Source organism: Dipodomys ordii, unplaced genomic scaffold (genome assembly GCF_000151885.1).
Source record: "Dipodomys ordii isolate 6190 unplaced genomic scaffold, Dord_2.0 Scaffold172, whole genome shotgun sequence".
Lineage (NCBI taxonomy): Eukaryota > Metazoa > Chordata > Mammalia > Rodentia > Heteromyidae > Dipodomys > Dipodomys ordii.
Genome location: NW_012267388.1, coordinates 1,592,931 through 1,611,851, shown reverse-complemented (window position 1 = coordinate 1,611,851; position 18,921 = coordinate 1,592,931). Strand labels below are relative to the sequence as shown.

Sequence of the window (18,921 nt, the reverse complement as noted above, 5' to 3'; positions counted from 1 at the left end):
ACAAAATTCTATTAATGCAGCCATCAACCTATTAATCTTAAGTGCCATGCAATCAATAGTGTTAGGCTTGTCTTCCAAAGTATTATGTATACGTACACAGAGTGTAACATATACATGCATAGGAACAATTACTCTTTGGTTCCACACTACTATGAAGATACCAACTATGAACGTGACAGTTAATGCCTCAGACATTATGATGACTTAGGACACTATTTTAATTGAAAGAACAAATGAGTTAGTAGCATTTCAACAACATACATCAGGCAGTTGATTGTGAACTATCACTAATATGCAAGTCAATGCTTAGAATTTTTGTATCTTTTTAAATTTATATAAATTCTTTATTTGAATCTTCTAGAAGATTGTAGATGAATTGCAAACAGATTCACTAATAAATGGACAATAAAACTATTCTATCAAAAGTCTAGGGTGAAAAAGAAAACTGGTAGACTGCTTTTAAAAAACAAAGAGTGTAGAAGAAATTTGAGTGTTACAAATAATAGATAATGAATTTTGCAAATCATAGGTAATACTGCAAATATTTTCAAATATAATTTATGAGTGAAGATGATTATGGTAATATGTAGAGAAAAATTAACGTTACTAAAACATCAGATCTACCATGGACATTTCTTCCATAGGTTGTGAATGTAGCATGACTTAACTAATGCAGTTGACAAAAAGTGCAATTAAAACTAAATTATAATGATCTTTCTCCCTGGAGTATAAAAGGTTTTTCTTATATCATCTCTAATTTGATTAAGAAAAAAATAGTAATCTCAACTGTACAGAAGCTGAAATTTAGAATGTTCCCATAATGGTCATTATTTTCTATTAGTACAAAGAAAATAAAATAATAATGTATGGTAAAAGGAAACAGCAGTTATATTTTCAACTACATAAAATGCACCTGCACCATGGAAGTAGTCTTTTAGCTGGGCAACTTAAAGTTTTGTTCATCCTTTAACTTTGAAAGTCATGTATTATTTTTAAAAATGCCATAAAACATCATTTCTAAAAGCTAATCGTTTCCTAGCAGTTAATCTGTGTAATATCATAATTTTGTAACTAAACTTATACTCTGAGGAAGATCTTTGAAGAGTTCATCAAATATAAATTCACAACCTACTATATTTATCTTTCATAAAAACTATTAAATATGTGGAACAGATTTTAGAAAAGTCAAGGTATAAAGACATTTAAGATTTGCTGTGGTACAGCATTTTGAACTAAGCATTTGAGATTCTTCAGGTCAATAAGAAATTTCATCGATATAAATTTTCTCTTCACATTGTATGTTAGAAAAATGAACAAGCTATTTTTTATAATTTATCTCTAACAGTGATAATATATTGTGCTTATCAATAAAATCCTTGACTTCATTTTACCTTATTGCATATTTTCTCCATACATCAATTTTTCTCTTTATTTAAAATCATGCCAGATGCCTGTGGCTCATGCCTGTAATCCTAGCTACTCAGGAGGCTGAGAGCTGAGGATTGTGTTTCAAGCCAGCCTGGGCAGGAAAATTCATGACACTATTATCTCCAATAAACCACCAGAAAACTGGAAGTGGCACTGTGGCTGAAGTGGTAGAGCACTTGCCTTGAGGTGAAGAGCACAGGGACAATGCCCAGGCCTAGAGGTCAAGCCCCACAATCAACAAAATAAATAAATAAATAAAAGGTATATCACTGTGTGATTTCACTACATTGCATTTGTGTCATATAGCTATATATGCTACAAGCTGTGCATTATTGGATGATGATTACTCGAAAATACAAATAAACTGTATGACTATGAAGAGAAATAAATTTTTATGACTTATATAAACGATTATAATCTGTCAAAATGTAGGCTCAATGCACTTTAAGATGTTAAATAAATCTGGATGCTGGTAACTTTTGCCTGTAATCCTAGATACTTGGGAAGCTGAGATCTGAAAATCAAATTTCGAATTCAACTGGGGCAGAACGTGCCTGAGACTTTTAGTTCCAATTAACCACCTAAAAACCAGATGTCTAAGTGTGGCTAAAACTATCCTTAAGCAAAAAAAGCTCAGGGCCCAGACCCTGAGTTTAAGCCCTACAATTGATTTAATAAAAGCTAAATAGAAGAATAGAAATGTTATTTCAAATAACAATTTAAACATTGTTCCTATATGATAAAGGATATTATTTGTGCATCATACATTCTGATAAGAACATTTCAGCATTGGACTTGAGACCTTTTTAGAATTTTGTGTTCTTTCCTGGTACAAAAAATTAATCCCATTTGTAGTAGATCCTATAGTCCATTTTAACTGTTCAGTATCTCATATCAGAAAAGAAAAAATAAAAGAAACTAATCACATTAGTAAACATTTAGTCTGCACATCAGCTGTGCCCCGTGCCCTGTCTCATTATTAAAATTACAAAATTTGGGGCTGGGAAGGTGGCTCAGTGGTAGAGTGCTTGTCTTGTATGCCTGAGACCCTGGGTTCGATTCCTCAACACCACATAAGCAAAAAGAAAAAAGCCGGAAGTGGCGCTGTGACTCAAGTGGTAGAGTGCTAGCCTTGAGCTGAAAGCTGAAGGACAACGCCCAGGCCCAGAGTTCAGGCCCCACGACCAGACCCAAATTAATTAATTAATTAGTTAAAATTACAAAATTTTATGTGAATATAATGTAAGACCAACCCATAGAAGAAAACTCTATGTAAGCTGGTGAAAACATTATGACTCCTAATAGTCAAGAATTTTATTATATGTGATAGCTATCCTATCTACTAACTGCTATAACATTAATCTACTTCCTATGTGAATATGATCTTAGATTTAAATTTCGTCATTTTTCCTTTCAGTTTCATTTTTAAAAAACAATAATCTGTTATATTCTGGAAGTTTCTGTTGGGAATATATACAACTACAGATTTTATTTCTTTAAGAAATAAAAATGACAGCTGGACACAGGTGGTTCAAAGCTAGTAATCCTAGATACTCAGGAGGCTGAGCTCTGAGATCATGGTTCAAAGCCAGGCTGGCCAGGAGAAAACCTGTGAGACTCACATCTCCAATTAAGCAGCTAAAAGCTGACAGCAGAACTATGGCTCAAGTAGTAGAGTGCTGGCCTTGAGTCAAAAAGCTCAGTGATAGTTCCCAGGCTCTGAGTTCAAGCTCCAGGATCAGCACAAAGAAAAAGAAACCAAATGAAATTTTAAAAAAATAGAAAATACTTATACAGTATTATTCAAATCTTCCTCGTATACTTTGATATCAAAGAGTAATATATAAATATGTAGGTGTTCATAATACTAAGCTTTTGATTTAACAATATTTGGTTTGCTACTTTGTGTGGTGCTGAGGAATGAACCCAAGGCCTGAAACAAACCATACAAGTGATCCACACTTGGTCCACACCCCATAGCCCTTTTGTTGGTATTGTGTTGTGAGATAGTGTCTCTCTCACTTTGTGTGGATGGGCCTCAACTATGGCAGGTCTTCTGTCTCCACCTCCAGAAGAGTTAGGATTACAGGCATGTGCCAACATACCCAACTATGCTACTCTCCTACATGATTAAATACTGTACTTTCTCTGAATTATATAGAGCCAATCCAACTAAGTTTATAGAACTCTCCATAATTTTCTCCTATGTCCAATGAAGCTGTATGCACTACATCAAATTGTGAATTTGGTCACTAGTGTAGAACCAATTTTTCCAAAGTTGATAATTTACAAAAGCTATTATTGCCCTCAAATTAAGTGCATCTCCTTTTGAAAAATGACATAAATTAAGAGGACATATATAAACACTATTCAAACAAGCTGGTTTCAATAAATCACGTTTCTTCAACACAGGACCCTTTAATCTGTTGTTATTTGAATATTCCTTTATTCAATATTCTGTTGAATATTGAATATTCCTTTTATTAATAAACCAAAGGAAATTACTTAGGATTAACCATTAGTACTTGATTTTACACACTTTCCGGACAAAATCCAGATAGGAAATGCAAGTTCGAACTGTAAAATATGCCCCCAAATCTGACCAACTATACAATGACAAATTGTTCATTTCAAATTAACGTTGGATCTTTCTGAAGCATTTTCCTATTTAAAGACATATACACACACAATCTAGGCATTGTCAGTGGTGAGCACATCACAGAAGCGCTAAAAGCGATAGCCATGCCACATGCAATTTCCAACCCTGCCATGCACCTTCCTCAGTATATTCCATGGACTGCTACATTATTTTCAGAAACGAAGGAAGAGAACAGATCACATAAATGCAATATAAGACACAGGAGAATGGAATTTAAACCATATCCTTGCAAAATGAAATTCATATGTTTACTTATGCTCAGAGCATTGTGAAATTGAGAATTTGTTTTTCCTGACTATGCTGCTTCTACGGAAGAGCCTGATTAAATGAAGCAAACAGGGATGGTGTTAATAGATACTAGTTCAGTCATTTTCAACGTTTTAACAATTGGAAACACAAGTCACCATGGAATAACATTATACTGATTTTTTTTTCTGTGCTGCAGAAATCCAGCTCAGTATCTGGAAGAAGTCTGGCAGTTGACACACAGGGAAGCAGAGCCATGCTCTTCACATCCACGCACCTGGAGGAACTACTCCAATACCATCATCAATCTCATAATCTGAGATGTCACTATCACTGATTCGCTGAGATCCTGTACAACAGTAAGGCAAACAGATACCTCTGTGTCTGCATGGTAAATGACATGCTTATTTTTTCTTAATGCTTAATTACTTGCTAGTAAATACTGGGAACAAGAACAACACAACTTAAACACGGAGCTGAGTTTTCAAGACAAAATTGTTTGCCAGGTACTGGATGCTCAGGCCTGAAATCCTAGTTACTGAGGAGGTTGAGATCTGAGGACCAAGATTCAAAACCAGACTGAGCAGAAAAGTCCATTAGTACCTTATCTTCAACTAATAGCCAAAAGTGGAGCTGTGGCTCAAGTGGCAGACTGTTAGCCTTAAAAAGACAAAGGACAAGTGAGAATGTGAGGCTATGAATTCAAGCCCCAGTGTTGGCACTAAAAATAAATAAATAGGTAGGTAGGTAGAAAGATAAATAACAGTATGTTCTCAAAGGATAACATTTTCTCAAAATGTACTTACAATACTGAAGACATAAAGACAAAGGAGCTTCAGAGAATAAGACTGCTGAGATTATTATATATTTAAAATACTACCTAAAAGCTTTCAGTAGAGTGAATAAATTAACTTAAAGGACCTTCCTCTGCATTTCAAGGATGATGCTGAGTGGAAAGTCTCCAAGAGCTTTCTCTTTGCTGCAGCTCTATGGAGAAAGCAGTCCTGACAAGGCATTGGGCCCTTTAGAAAATACATTTCGCTTCTAAAATTAGCCATCCTGTGACATTAAAAATAGATTTTAAGGAAATGATTGATCAGAGAAGAAATAACATATAATATCCAATTGTATGAAAAAAATTTGGTTAGCAGTTACCAAAATTAAGCTTGTAAGTTTCAGTGGTTAAACGAGATATTTGCTCACAACTCAAAAATTACTGGTGTTGTGTGTGTGTGTGTGTGCGCGCGCGCGCGTGTGTGCGTGCATGCGTGCATGTGTGTGTTTGTGTGTGTGTGTGTGTGTACTGGGGCTTGAATTCAAGGCCTCACAAACACATTTGGCTTAAGTCTTTAGCACTACAATTTGAGCCATACCTTCACTCCTGGCTTTTTGCAGATTAATAGGAGATCAGAGTCTCAAGGATTTGTTTGCAAGCTGACCTGGAACCTTCCTTCTCAGATCTAAGCCTCCTGAGTAGCCAGGATTACAGGTATGAGTGACCAATACCTAAAAATTACTAGATATTGATAGAATTTCTTTGTTCTTAACCATCAGTGGAATATCAATATGCTTACAGATAATTTTAAAAGATTTTTAAAATGTTACAAAAATTGTGAGTAATAATAGGAAGATACCTCTAATAACTATAAAGTTAACACGACCTTATCGTATCTCAAAATCAATTAGTAATAGCACAAATGACTCCGCTGGTCAACCAACGAACAATTCATTTTTTCACAAAATTACTATCCAGAGTTTTTTGCTTTCAAGCTCTACTATGCTCTATACATGCTGTATATACAATTGTATTGTGAAAATGAAGAAAAATATGTCTGCCAAATGTCTTTATAGAGATGGAAAGTTTTCCAATAGTTTTATATCTCATAAAACATCTGAAAATATTTTGAATTAATCTTCAAATGATGACAAAATATTTCATCTGTGAGAACTGAAAAGACCTCAACCTACGTTGGAGCTTTTTGCTAGAGCTTTCTCCATGAAGATGTCGCCTGGGCAGAAAGGGTGACGGCTGGGGCAGAGGTAGTGAAGACTCATCATGGGTCTGAAGTTTATACCAGTGTGGCTCATCATCTAAAAGTGCTGTCTCCAATTCTATAAGGATCTAAAAAGACAGTTCTCAAATGAAATCCGGTACCTTTTCCAAACAGCACATAAAAATACTCATAACAGATATATTGCAAAGCATCAATAAGCATTTGAGTTAAATCTTCCTAATATACAGCACCTCTCCAAGAAATTGGCTTTCTTCTTCTTGTGCCCTAGGCTGATCCCACAGAGTTATTTCTAACATCCGCTCTCGAAAATCGCGACGATGTACATGGGAATAGACAAAAGTTTGGTTCCATTTGGGTTCTAGAACTTTCTTTACTGTTTTGGTCCTCCTTTTACTTTTGTCACTGAAAAAAATGAAGATTTTTGTGAATAAATGAACAAAAATAAGGACATACTGCCATCTACTGTAATTATATGTAATAATACCATTGGGATTCTCTTTTAATAGAACTAAGTCTGGAAAAACATTGTAAAAAAAGTAGTTATGATTCTAGGTACATACACAAAGATACATTTTAGTGATATGAGTATCCAATACAGATACAGATAGGTAGACAGATGGTTATTTAAAATTGGAAGAATATTTTCAAATTAATAAAAGTCTCCAGAGAGCCAGGATACTCAGCTACTCAGGAGGTCGATATCTATGGATAGTAGTTTGAAACCAGAAAAGTCTATGAGACCTTCATCACCAATTAACCAGAAAAAAGCTGGAAGTGAATTTAAGTGGAAAGAGCCAAGCAAGAGTACAAGACCCTGAGCTCAAGCCCTACTACTAACAGAAAAAAAATAGATAAATAACAAGTAAATAAAGTAAGATAAAATGAAGGACTCCTGGGAATATATTTTTTCAGCGATGACATCATTTATTCCATTCCCCCAGTAGAAAAAATAATGTATTACCTTATAAAAGAAGTATAAAAGAAAAATATAAAAGAAAATTCTACTTTTTCCATTTGCAAAGGTTTAAAAATATTTTTCTCCAATGCTTTACTACCTTCTATCTGGAAGAAAATACATTTTTACATAGGGATTTCTAGGCCGGCCATCTGCTCTAGGGGGTAGATCTGTTGCTTGTAGAACATTCACGATCAGCTGGTGCCCCACTCTGTCATACCACAGCTTCACCTAAGAACAAAGAAGAAACGTGATTATTTATAACTGTCACAAGGTGTAATCCTTATTACCTAAAATTATATTACAGTTCTTTTTAGAGAAAGGCATTGTGAATTGCAATGACATGGAATTTTACAAATTATTTAGGGTAACCACTTGGAAATTTCACTTTTCTCTTTAAGTTTTAAACAACTTCCAGGTGTCAATCCTGAAGTACAATACCTAACACTATGTAAATAAACCTGGCAATGTTTTAAGTCAGAGAACACTGCAACAATTATTGTTTTTAAGTATTAAAAATGAATGGTTGGTGATTTTTATCTTTATGGGAGGAGCAATATGTATTCTGTACTGTTGTACAGATAGTTTAAGTGTCTCAATTAATTAAATAAGTTCAGTGACATAAGTTAAGGTGTGAGGGATTGGAAATGATCAGAGCACATGATCAATAGTTTTCAACTTGACATGTAAGGCACTACCCAATGTTTACTGGAATTTTCCCATTTAACTTTTAATTAATTAATTAGTGCTAGTTCTAGGGCTTGTACTCAGCACTTGTGTGCTACTCCTTAGTTTTCCCTGCTCAAGCCACAGCTCCACTTCCAGCCATCTCAGATTTTTCTGCTGAAGCTGGCTGTGAACAATGATCCTCAGATCTCAGACTCAAGAGTAGCTAGGATTACAGGTGTTAGCCACTAGCCTCTAGCTCCATTAAAAAAAAAAAGTGATTAACTTGTTACATTTAATCTCTATGAGAGAAAAGGACAAAAGAAAGGAGAGCCTAACATATAAACGATTCTTTCAAACTACATGAAGGGCAGATAACATACCTAATGATGAAAATTTCGTGATAATTAGACTAAAGAAAAATGGGCAAACAGAACACCAACATACAATAACAAAAGTAGCAAGAATTAAACATTAAAGCTATGTACATATGACCATATAACCTAATGTTAAGAGAAATGAATCCCAAGAGATTTTATCTTTCTTGTTGTTCTTTTTAAGGTAATTATAATGTACTATGTGATTTTTTTTTGTTTCTTTGTATGTTCTTCCCCCATGGTACAACTCCTGTTGTCAATGTATCTTTACATACATTCTTCTAATTTGGGGAAGGAAAGGGAAATAACGAAATGCTGAAATAAGGATACAGGATGACCCATTGTAACAATGAGATGTACAAGACACTATGTTGAAAACGAACTTTACAACTTTGGGGGGGAGGAGTTAGGGAGGTGGGGAGGAAAGGGATGGTAGGAGAAAAACAAAGGAGCGGGTAACAATGCTCAATAGGAAATGGACTCATTGCCTTTCTCATGTAACTGTAACCCCTCTGTACAGTATCTTTACAATAAAAAAATATATTTTTAAAAAATTAAACATTAGTCTGTTCAGTGTGTGTACTGGAGAAAATGACCAGTTTTTTCTTTGATTTTATGGTTAAATAAAAATCATAAGTGTGCATGATTAATATGCACATGAACATATATTATTAATTTGTATATAAAAGGTATATGTTGGAACATATGTAAGAACCATGGAAACAAACAAAACTACAGGAATTTTATGTGTAGAATAAGGGGCAGTTAAAAATCTGGTTCTGTCAAGCCAGTGGTGGGTGGCTCATATCTGCAATCCCAGCTACTCAGAAGGCTGAAATCTGAGGATCATAATTCCAAGCCAGTCCTATCAGAAAAGTCCATGAAACATTTTTTAAAGAATCTTTTTTTTAATTGTAGGAATACTGTACAGAGGGGTTACAATTACATGGGCAATGTAATGAGAACATTTCTTATCAAGCATTGTTGCCTCCTCCTTTGTTTCCCATTCCCATCCCTTCCCATCTCCTCCCCTCCACCCCCACCCCCACACTTGCACCAAAGTTGTAAAGTTTGTTTTTTGACATAATGTCTTGTACATCTCATTGTTGCAAAGGGTCCACCTGTTTAAGTTCATGAAACTCTTATCTCCAGTTTTAAAAAAAAGCCAGAAGTGGAGCTGTGACTCAACTGGATACAGCATCAGCTTTGACAAAAAAGCTAAGGGACATGTAGACTTAAAAATGCATATGTTAGCTACATGCTGGTGGCTCCCACCTGTAATCCTAGATACTCTGGAGGCTGAGATCAGAGATCACAGTTCAAAGGCAGCCCAGCCAGGAAAGTCTGTGAGACTCTTATCTCCAATTAACTACCAGAAAACCAGAAGTGGCGCTATGACTCAAAGCAATAGAGTGCTAGCCTTGGGCACAAAAACTCAGGGACAGCGCCAAGGCGCTGAGTTTAAGCCCTACAAATGACAGAAATAAAAAAAGGGAAGAAAAGAAACATGCATTATCAAAAGAAAAATTTAATTATTTTTAGAAGAATGTGAAACAATTTTTAGTTATTAATACATTTCCCATGTCCCACTTGAATCTACACAGATTCAAAGTTCTTCATGATAATTAACGATTTTTTGCTTTTTGTAATAAAGCAGTGGTGAGTGAGTGTCTTGCAGGCACCCTGTATATGTTATTTCCGCAACTCACACCTTAGGAAGCTAAACAGATTATTTGAAATTTAAGGTCCTCAGCCTCTCGGCTTATCAGGTGGTTAAGTAAATTGAACGTGATTCCCTAAGTCAACTACATGCTAAATAATTACCTAATTTGATATAGCATACCCAAAAGAGTGAATATTCTATAAAAGTTATCATTTATCAATTAATATTTTTAGAGCATTTGGTAAACTATAGCCATTCAATAAATATTTATATATAAACATAAGAATAACCAAGTACTGAAGAAATACAGAAAATTCATGAAGAACAGTATGGTGCCAAATTATTATGTATTAATTGTGAGCTTCCAGAAGACTCTCAGTAAGAAAACATGAATGTATTCCAGAAAGTACAAAGAGTACATACAGAGAGTTGCCCTGGTAACACTTGTGGGGCATCTTTTAGAGCTCCAGGACTTGTTGGAGAAATCACAGAAATAGAAGGCCTTTCCATCTTCTGAGATTCAAAGGAACTTGAACCTATGATGAGAAAAAAATCATATTTTACAAAACTATAAAGACATAAAGCCTTAATTCTTACTATACAATAATCTATGGGCAACATAATCTATTTTAAAGGGATAAGTGTAGCAGGTTATTTTGTCTTCTTCAGATAAATTCTTTTTAAAGATATTTTAAATCACACAAAAAGATGCTGAATTTCCTTTGTTTCCAAATTAAAAGTATTCATCTACATGGCTGGAGGGGACTGTACTGCTTAGGCTCTTGAATAAGTCCACACACAGATGTACATTAATGAGCAGGAAAGCTGGGTGTTGCTGGCTCACATATGTCATCCTGGTTACTCAGAAGACTTGAGATCTGAGAATCATGGTTCAAAGCCAGCCTGGGAAAAAAAGTCCATGACACCATTATATCAACCACTAAAATGCCAGAAGTGGAAGTGTGATTTAAGTGGTAGAACACCAGCTGTAAGCAACAAACATCAGGAATGTGCTTAAGCCCTGAGTTCAAGACCCAGTGCAGGTACACACACACACACACACACACACACACAACAACAACAACAACAACAACAACAACAACAAAAAAAAAACCAGGGCAATAAGAAGAGGGTGCCTAGAATATTAGTTATGTGGTTAATGCATAAGTGTAATTAATTGCCCATACTAGAAAATTTTCAGTCATATCTAACTTCACATTTCATTATCATTTTAAATCTAATTTATCATCTTACAAATAGATCTCTTAAACTACTCTAGGATGCTTCTCATTAATTTACTGCAAGTGACCTTTTTTCACCTTGATGTGGAGGGGGCTGGCTCCTCCTTTAGTCAATACGTGACTCTTTTTACTATTATAGTATACTATTATAGTGTATTTCCTGATGCATTCAGAAGTATAGAATGTCTGTAGAATGCAATTATACTTAAGCATAATGTTGAACACAAAGCTCTTCTTAACAGAAAATCGCTAATGCTCCATTCAGAAACATATTTTGGGATCCTTCCTGAGCGTATGCATGGCTTATTTATCTCCCTTCCTCTCTCTCTCCTCCCCTCCTTCCTGCCCTCCCTCCTTCCCCCTTTCTTCCTTTCTTGATATTAAACTACATAAAACACTTTTTGACTGTGTCTTTTTAAAATTTTTGTATTGTTATTATTAAGGTGATTGTACAGAGGGGTTAACATTTCATAAGTAAAGTGATGAGAACATTCACTCTTCCAGTTTCCCTTTCTGTCCCCACCCACAAGTTGTATAGTTCATTTTCAACATAGTGTCTAGTGGGTACCACTGATGCATTTGTTCACACTTTGTCCCTCCATTTCTGAGCCTCCCCTTACTCTCTCTCCAAAGACAGATAAATGAACAAAAAGACAGGCAAACTCTTTAAAATAATTTTATCAAGTATCTTTAGGATAATTTGTTCCTCAGATCTTACAAAAAAACAATATTGCTTCTAGTAAAGTTTGCTTCTAATATTAAAATAATTGGTTTATTTATTTACTCAATTATTTATTTTTCTGGGCTGGTCCTGGGGCTTGGCATTGTACCTGAGCTTTTTTTTTTAAAGTAGTTTACTAGCGATAAGAGTCTGCACAGACCTCCCTGCCCAGGCTATCTTCTAACTGAGATCCTGAGATCTCAGCCTCCTGACTAGTGAGGGTTTGAGGGTAAACCACCAGGGCCAGTCTAGTTTATCTTTTAATCCTGTCAGTACCTGCTCATATACAACTAGTCCCATTTCCACCTTTGTGTCAGTCACTAGGTAGCTCAAATTTAAATCAGAGCTCATCTTTAGTAGGTATAAGAATGTCTGAATGCCTTTTCTATGGTAACTTAGTCTCCAGTCCTTTTTTACCTTAGTCTTGTGTATTCTTTCCTCTAATCACTACCATTGGTTTGTTTTCCCCTAACTCACCTTTCACTAGTTTTATATTATAGAATATCTGCCAAAGCCAGGCACTCATGGCTCATAGTTGTAATCCTCGCTACTCAGGAGGCTGAGATCTGAATATCAGTCAAAACCAGCCTGGGAAGACAAATCTGGGCAACTCTTATTTCCAATGAACACCCAAAAAAGCCAGAAGTTGAGATATGGCTCAAGCAGTAGAATGTCAGCCTTGAGCAGAAAAAGCTAAAGAAGGATGTGAGGCTCCTCACTACTGGCACCAAAACAAGAAAAGTAACTAGAAAATCAAGATTAAGTGTTATTTTACCAACAATCCATTATGAAACAAGTGTCTGGGACATTTCCTCAGTATCAATGAAAATTTCACTACTTATCTGTATTTTACTGCACACATACTATTTATTTAATATCTAACCCTGAGTGATTTTAATTGTTTTAACAATTGTACTTATATACATTAGACTGGCTCCCTTGACTTCCCTTCTTTCAAATCCTGGATATATTTAACTTCAGTGAACCTTTCACCTACCTTCTTACTGTCTTCTTTATCTTAGCTGACACTAACTAGCAGTGGAATTAGGAAAATGTGCTAATATATTTATCTATTAGGCTGCTCATAGGATTGAGTTGATTATCAAACTGAAAAAATCCAGTATCTTAGAAAATACAGCAAACAGAACTAGTATTGGTATTTTAGTTCAGCTCAGAGTGTGTCCACATAGGTGTTGGCCTAATTATTTTTATGTTTCAATCATAAAAACAACAAAAATTAAAAAACAAGGGAAAAAGTTGGTATGGTAAAATGCTATATTAGCTGTTATGTATAATATATATAGCATATATGTTTCTTATGTTGTTATTAGAAAGGTGATATACAGAGGAGTTGCAATTATGCAGGTCAGTTAAAGACTACATTTCTTTTTGGATAATGTCACTCCTTCCCTAGCTCTCTCCCAGTGCTGAACTAGGATGTGATAACATCTGATAACTACATGTTATCACATTCTCACTTGGCTTTCATGCTACAGGCTGGTCGGTCCTCTACCTCTTGAACCACACCTCCATTTCTTGCTTTTTGCTACTTGGTTGGAAACAAGAATTGCACAGACTTTCTGCCCAGGCTGGCATTAAAGTGCTATGCTCAGATCTCAGCTTCTTAAGTAGCTACAGTTTACAGGAGTGAGCCATGAGTGCATGGCTCAATTCTGCAATTAATGAATACACCATTAGTACACAGTAATATCAATTAATTTGTATCAGCCAATGGAAGGAAATGGCAGGTATTTATTTCCAATTTAGTTCTAATGTATTTTATGAATACAAAGGAATGCTATACTTACTGGACTCCAGTGGAGGATGAGAGCTCTCAGGAATTCTGGGAATGTCACTAAAAGAAAGAGGTGTGTAAAAATCTCGTTAGGAAAATTTGCCTGCCTTCAACCAATCACACCCCATTCATCATACTTCAGTATGTGAAAAAAGAAAAAAAAACACCCATTGGGGTCTTTCAGATGGAGAGAATGGAGGAGAGTTACTATTTAGGAGATACTTATGTGCATGCATGTCAAAGACCACACACACAAAAGGAACTGCCATAAAAATATGTTTTTATATATTTCACAGCAAAACACTGTATCATGATGCAATCAATTTAATATTGTGGATAGACTCACCACAATATTTTTACTACCAAAACAGTTAAGTTTTGGAAATTAAAAGTAAAATGTTAAAGGCAATACTCTAACTTCCATTCTAGAAAATCAAAATGACAGATATCTTATTAATTAGTAATAATACTTTATAAACACATCTGAAGGAGTTTACTGAATGAAAGGGATGGAAACATCTTGATACTAAAATAATGTCATGAATATCATGGAAAAGTTAAGAAAACAAAAAAGATGAATTGCTTTGGAAATTAAAGATGGTCCAAGCTTGCAACAAAAAGCCAAAAACTGTTATATATGTGCATATATATGTATCTATAGATAATATATAATATCTATGCACATATAATATCTATCATGTATATGCTGTTATATATAATATGTATGATATCTCTGCACATATATATTGTTTATAGAGATGCATATCTCTAAATTGAAGTTATCTAAATATATGATTACTTATTGTATGCTTAGAAAGCAACTTGTGAGAAACATTGGTATCTGCCACACTCTCAAATTATCCTAGAGAAATATTTAAGATAACCTCATTTTAATTCATTAGGTACTCCAACCTTAAGGCCTCTAGTCCTTCTCTGTTTACTGTAAAAGATTACTTCCCCTCTCCTTTGCCGAAGATATTTGAGCATTGATTATAACATGTCAGCATTAAAAGGACACATTAAAGTAGACTGGAGGTAATGAGTACCAACACACTTAGCAGCACATGATTTTAAGAATTTCTAACAACTTACCTTGTGCCTAAATTCACTGTGATTTTTCTTTATATTTTGGAGGAGAATGAAAATTTTAAAAATATTTCTCTACTTAATGGTTACCTGAAATTTCATTTTCACATTTTTGTGTAAACTAGTGTTGTGATTAATCATAATTTAAACTTTACAAACGATGAAACATTCTGTGTTGGACTGGGATTGAGGCTCAAGTGAAAGAAAGGTCTTGTAATCCGCTGAACCACTAAACAAACAAAATCCTGTGTGTGTGTGTGTGTGTGTGTGTGTGTGTGTGTGTGTTGGACTGGGATTGAGGCTCAAGTGAAAGAAAGGTCTTGTAATCCATTGAACCACTAAACAAAATCCTGTGTGTGTGTGTGTACGTGCGTGCGTGCGTGTGTGTGTGTGTGTGTGTGTGTACTGAGGGATTTTTAACTCAAAGCTGGCACTTTACCACTTGAGCCACACTATACTTCTGGCTTTTGGGGGATTAATTGGAAATGAATCTCAGATTTTCCTGCTCAGGTTGACTTTGATCCTGAATCTTCAGATCCCTGGCAACATGAGTTGCTAAGATTACAGGTGTGAGCCATCAGCACTGAGATTTATCTCTTCTATAACATATTTTATTCTAATTTTTATGTAATTAATAATTTGCATAGGCCATTAATACGAACTTGTAATTCAGAGAGTAACAGTACTTAAGATATCAGAAATCAACTATCACGATCCTCACTATCTTTATTTTGTATTCACTAACAGTTTCTTCTCAAATAACCAAATTAAATAGAAATAAACTAAAAACACATTTTTTTAGACAACACTGAGTTTTTTGGAAACCAGCTTGCTGATCAATTACAAAAATTAGAGTTTGGAACTCTAATGAAGAAAAAATTTTAAATTTTATGTCTTTTAAAGAGGGATGGTAAACAAGTGGTTGGAAAAAGTTATGGTAATTCTGAATCAGAAACAATTGTTTTGGCAGTCCTAGAATTTGACCTCAGGGCAGGACACTTGCCAGACAGGCATTCCACCTCTACAAAACCCTCAACCCTCTATCCAATCCCAGCCAGTCTGGACAGGGGTCTACTTAATTACATTTCATTCTGAAGCTGAAATTTACAGACAAGTATGACCATGCTTAGATATTTCTGTTGCAGTGAAGCTTCAAAAACTTTTTTGCCTATGTTAGCTGGAATTACACTCACTTCGTGAGTTGCTAGAATTATACACTGAGCTACCATGCAGGATCTTAAAATTTAATTTTTTAGTGTTAATTTCTCAGGCGTATTTGCTACAAATTATGTGGTAGTTTTCAAAACAATGATAAAGGTCAGAAATATTGTGTTTGGCAGGCTCAAAAGATGATTGCTAAGTCAAGATAGCAGATGACTCAATACTGATCAATGTGTGGCTAAAATATAAGGAAAACAATTCCTGAAATTATGATGCTTAGTGAATTATGACTTAGTATTTATTTCCTGCTTCAAGTTAATAATGATAGCTAAATGGAAGTACACTAAATATAAATATTAAACTATTAAAACAAAACCATAATTAATGTGTTAATTAGAAAGTTGATGTCTGCTTTGATTTTCATTTAAATTGTGCCCTTTGAATTCCATAGTCCATAGTTTAAGATTTGTCTATGCAGATGATCACACTGTAAGTGATTTTCATGCAAAATAAAAATAAGGGGTTTCCAGTCTACTTTAATTGTCTGTTGATTTTTTAAGTCACCATAAATTAGTATTGTAGCTAGTATCTGACAACATGCTTCATATTTTATTTTAAGATGTATTTTCATACTTTTGATTCATTTTCCAATTTACTTACCTCTTTTCCAGTCTTATATTGTACTCACTCCTAGAACATATGTCATGTAAAAACTAGCACAAATAACCATGATCTTTAAAAAAATCTTCATGTAAATGTACAATATTTTGGCAAATGTCTTCAATGGTTACTTTAATTAATCACCACTTAAAAGTGATTAAAACTTGCCTTACTTTTAGAATTTTATAAACTAATATTGTTCTTTGATATATGATTAAATACTTTTGATTCTTTGAAATGAGGATACTTCTATTTTCTTGTTTGCTTTGCATTGTCATATAATCATGAAGAAAACAAAAAAGGTAAAATTTTCAACATAAACTGTCTTGAATTAGTGGTTGTATAATATCTGGGAGAATAAGAAGTCATTTCCAAGACCATGTTCAAACATGAAGTCAACTATAATAAGCTGGTGCACAAAGCCCCCTAAAAACCATTGATTGGAAAAATGAGGGTTTACTTTGGGCTTTGTGTCTGTATATAAGGAAATCATGAAGAAGTCCAGATAGGGAAAGCATTCCACTGGCTGAAGATAATTAACAATGAATACTGAGGTTGTAAAAAGAGCATACCAACTATTACAACCAATTTAAATATTTAAATTTCTTGTTTACTTTAAATAAAACTTTGAACCACTCATTAATAAATATGCAGAAACAATTGTCTTTGTAGAATAAGTCCAATAGCCTTGTGGCTCATGCTTGTCATTCTAGCTACTCAGGAGGCTGAGATCTGAGGGTAGTGGTTCTATGCCATTCTAGGAAAGAAAATCCAATTGACTACCAAAAGGCTGGAAGCAGAACTATGGCTCAAGTGACAGAACACTAGTCTTGGGCAAAAAAGCTCAGGGACAATGTTCAGGCCCTAAGTTCAAGCCCCAGGACCAGCACAATTTAAAAACACACAAGTTCATGTAGACATATAAAATCATTCATATTATAATCATAACAAGAAAATGTGCCTACTAGTGACTCTTTTAAAGGAAATAATATTCCTTAAATTAGAATAACTAAACAATAAGTAGTCCAACCACTAAAAGAAAATATTTTACTTTGTAGTTCTCTTGTGAGAAGAACATATCCATACTTTTTTGATATTTTAATTGTTAATTTGTGGAGCTTCAGAAATATATTGAAGGAAATTCAGTGTGTTTATTTTTTTATTTTAGAAACCTAAAATATATGCCAATAATTGATGTGAAAACTCTATCCACATTATCATGTGCTATATGAATGTATAAACTTCTTTCTTAAAACCCTGCTAATACATGTAATTTACTAAACTTAAGAAGCAAGTTTTTTTTAGCCTTACCCAATAGGCCTTGAAACAATAATTTCAACTTGAGGTTCTGATTTTGATTCTAAAATAATGTTGTAAACTTCTTCATTTGTAGCTCCAGGCAGGGGTTTACCATTCCATTCTAGAACTTCATCCCCTTGAATTTAAAAAAAAGGGTATTTTTTTACCTTATATATTCTGTTTATTTTTCTTATCTTTTCTCTTTCTTAACAAAGAAATGCAAGACAGATACAAATAGGTTAATCCTTTAGGTTCTGCTCTCAAAAGCAAATTATATAATGTCAGCTAAATGTTTCTTCTAAACACCTTTATTCTTTTGTTTTGCCTTTTTGTATTTACTTCCTCCCACAAATGTTAGTGCTCACTGGAAACAGCATAAAAACTGCCTTTATATTTTGAGATATACCAGAAATATTATTATAGATCAATCTCATGCTATGGGATGGAATTGGCACAGCCTATTTGGGAACATTAAAAATAACAACTGGCAGCATGCCTCATATCGTAAGTACACAGCACCATAAATGAAAGCTTCTTCTTCAACTGTGCAGAAGTCCTGTTTTACTTTAGGTAAAGTGCAGCAAAAAGCTTGCTAGCATGAGTTTTTCTATTAAGAATCACTCTATTTGTCTTCACTGGATGCCCAAGTGAATAGAAATGCATGAAAGGATTTGAAGTCACACCCAAGGGTAACACAGGTAGCTAGTGCAGAGTTACAAAGCAAGCAGATGTAAAACTGTTGCATGACAGTTAACCCACTTCCAGATGTTCAGAAAACAGACATTCTATAATAGATACTGAATTTGAAAGAACAAGGAAATGCTTAAAACAATTTTTAAAAAACATGCTACTAGTTTTGTGAATTAATCCAAGATTAGTCAAAAAGTGTTTAATGAAGTTCCATGAACATATATGAGATAATAACTAATAGTTGTAGTTTTAGCTGGAG

At 34.4% G+C, this 18,921-nt stretch overlaps 1 protein-coding gene across 6 annotated transcripts in view; it reads right to left on the bottom strand.

The window, feature by feature from the left end:
* Positions 1-18,921, bottom strand: part of Rims1 (regulating synaptic membrane exocytosis 1) — a 197,755-nt gene that overhangs the window by 139,150 nt on the left and 39,684 nt on the right. For all 6 annotated transcript variants that reach the window (XM_013033619.1, XM_013033620.1, XM_013033617.1 and 3 more), the window contains 7 exons: positions 17,985-18,108; positions 13,780-13,826; positions 10,433-10,545; positions 7,404-7,534; positions 6,579-6,750; positions 6,302-6,455; positions 4,611-4,682 (listed from right to left, as the gene is read on the bottom strand). In XM_013033619.1, coding sequence (XP_012889073.1) covers positions 4,611-4,682; positions 6,302-6,455; positions 6,579-6,750; positions 7,404-7,534; positions 10,433-10,545; positions 13,780-13,826; positions 17,985-18,108 — 813 coding nt within the window. The remainder of the gene's footprint in view (positions 1-4,610; positions 4,683-6,301; positions 6,456-6,578; positions 6,751-7,403; positions 7,535-10,432; positions 10,546-13,779; positions 13,827-17,984; positions 18,109-18,921) is intronic.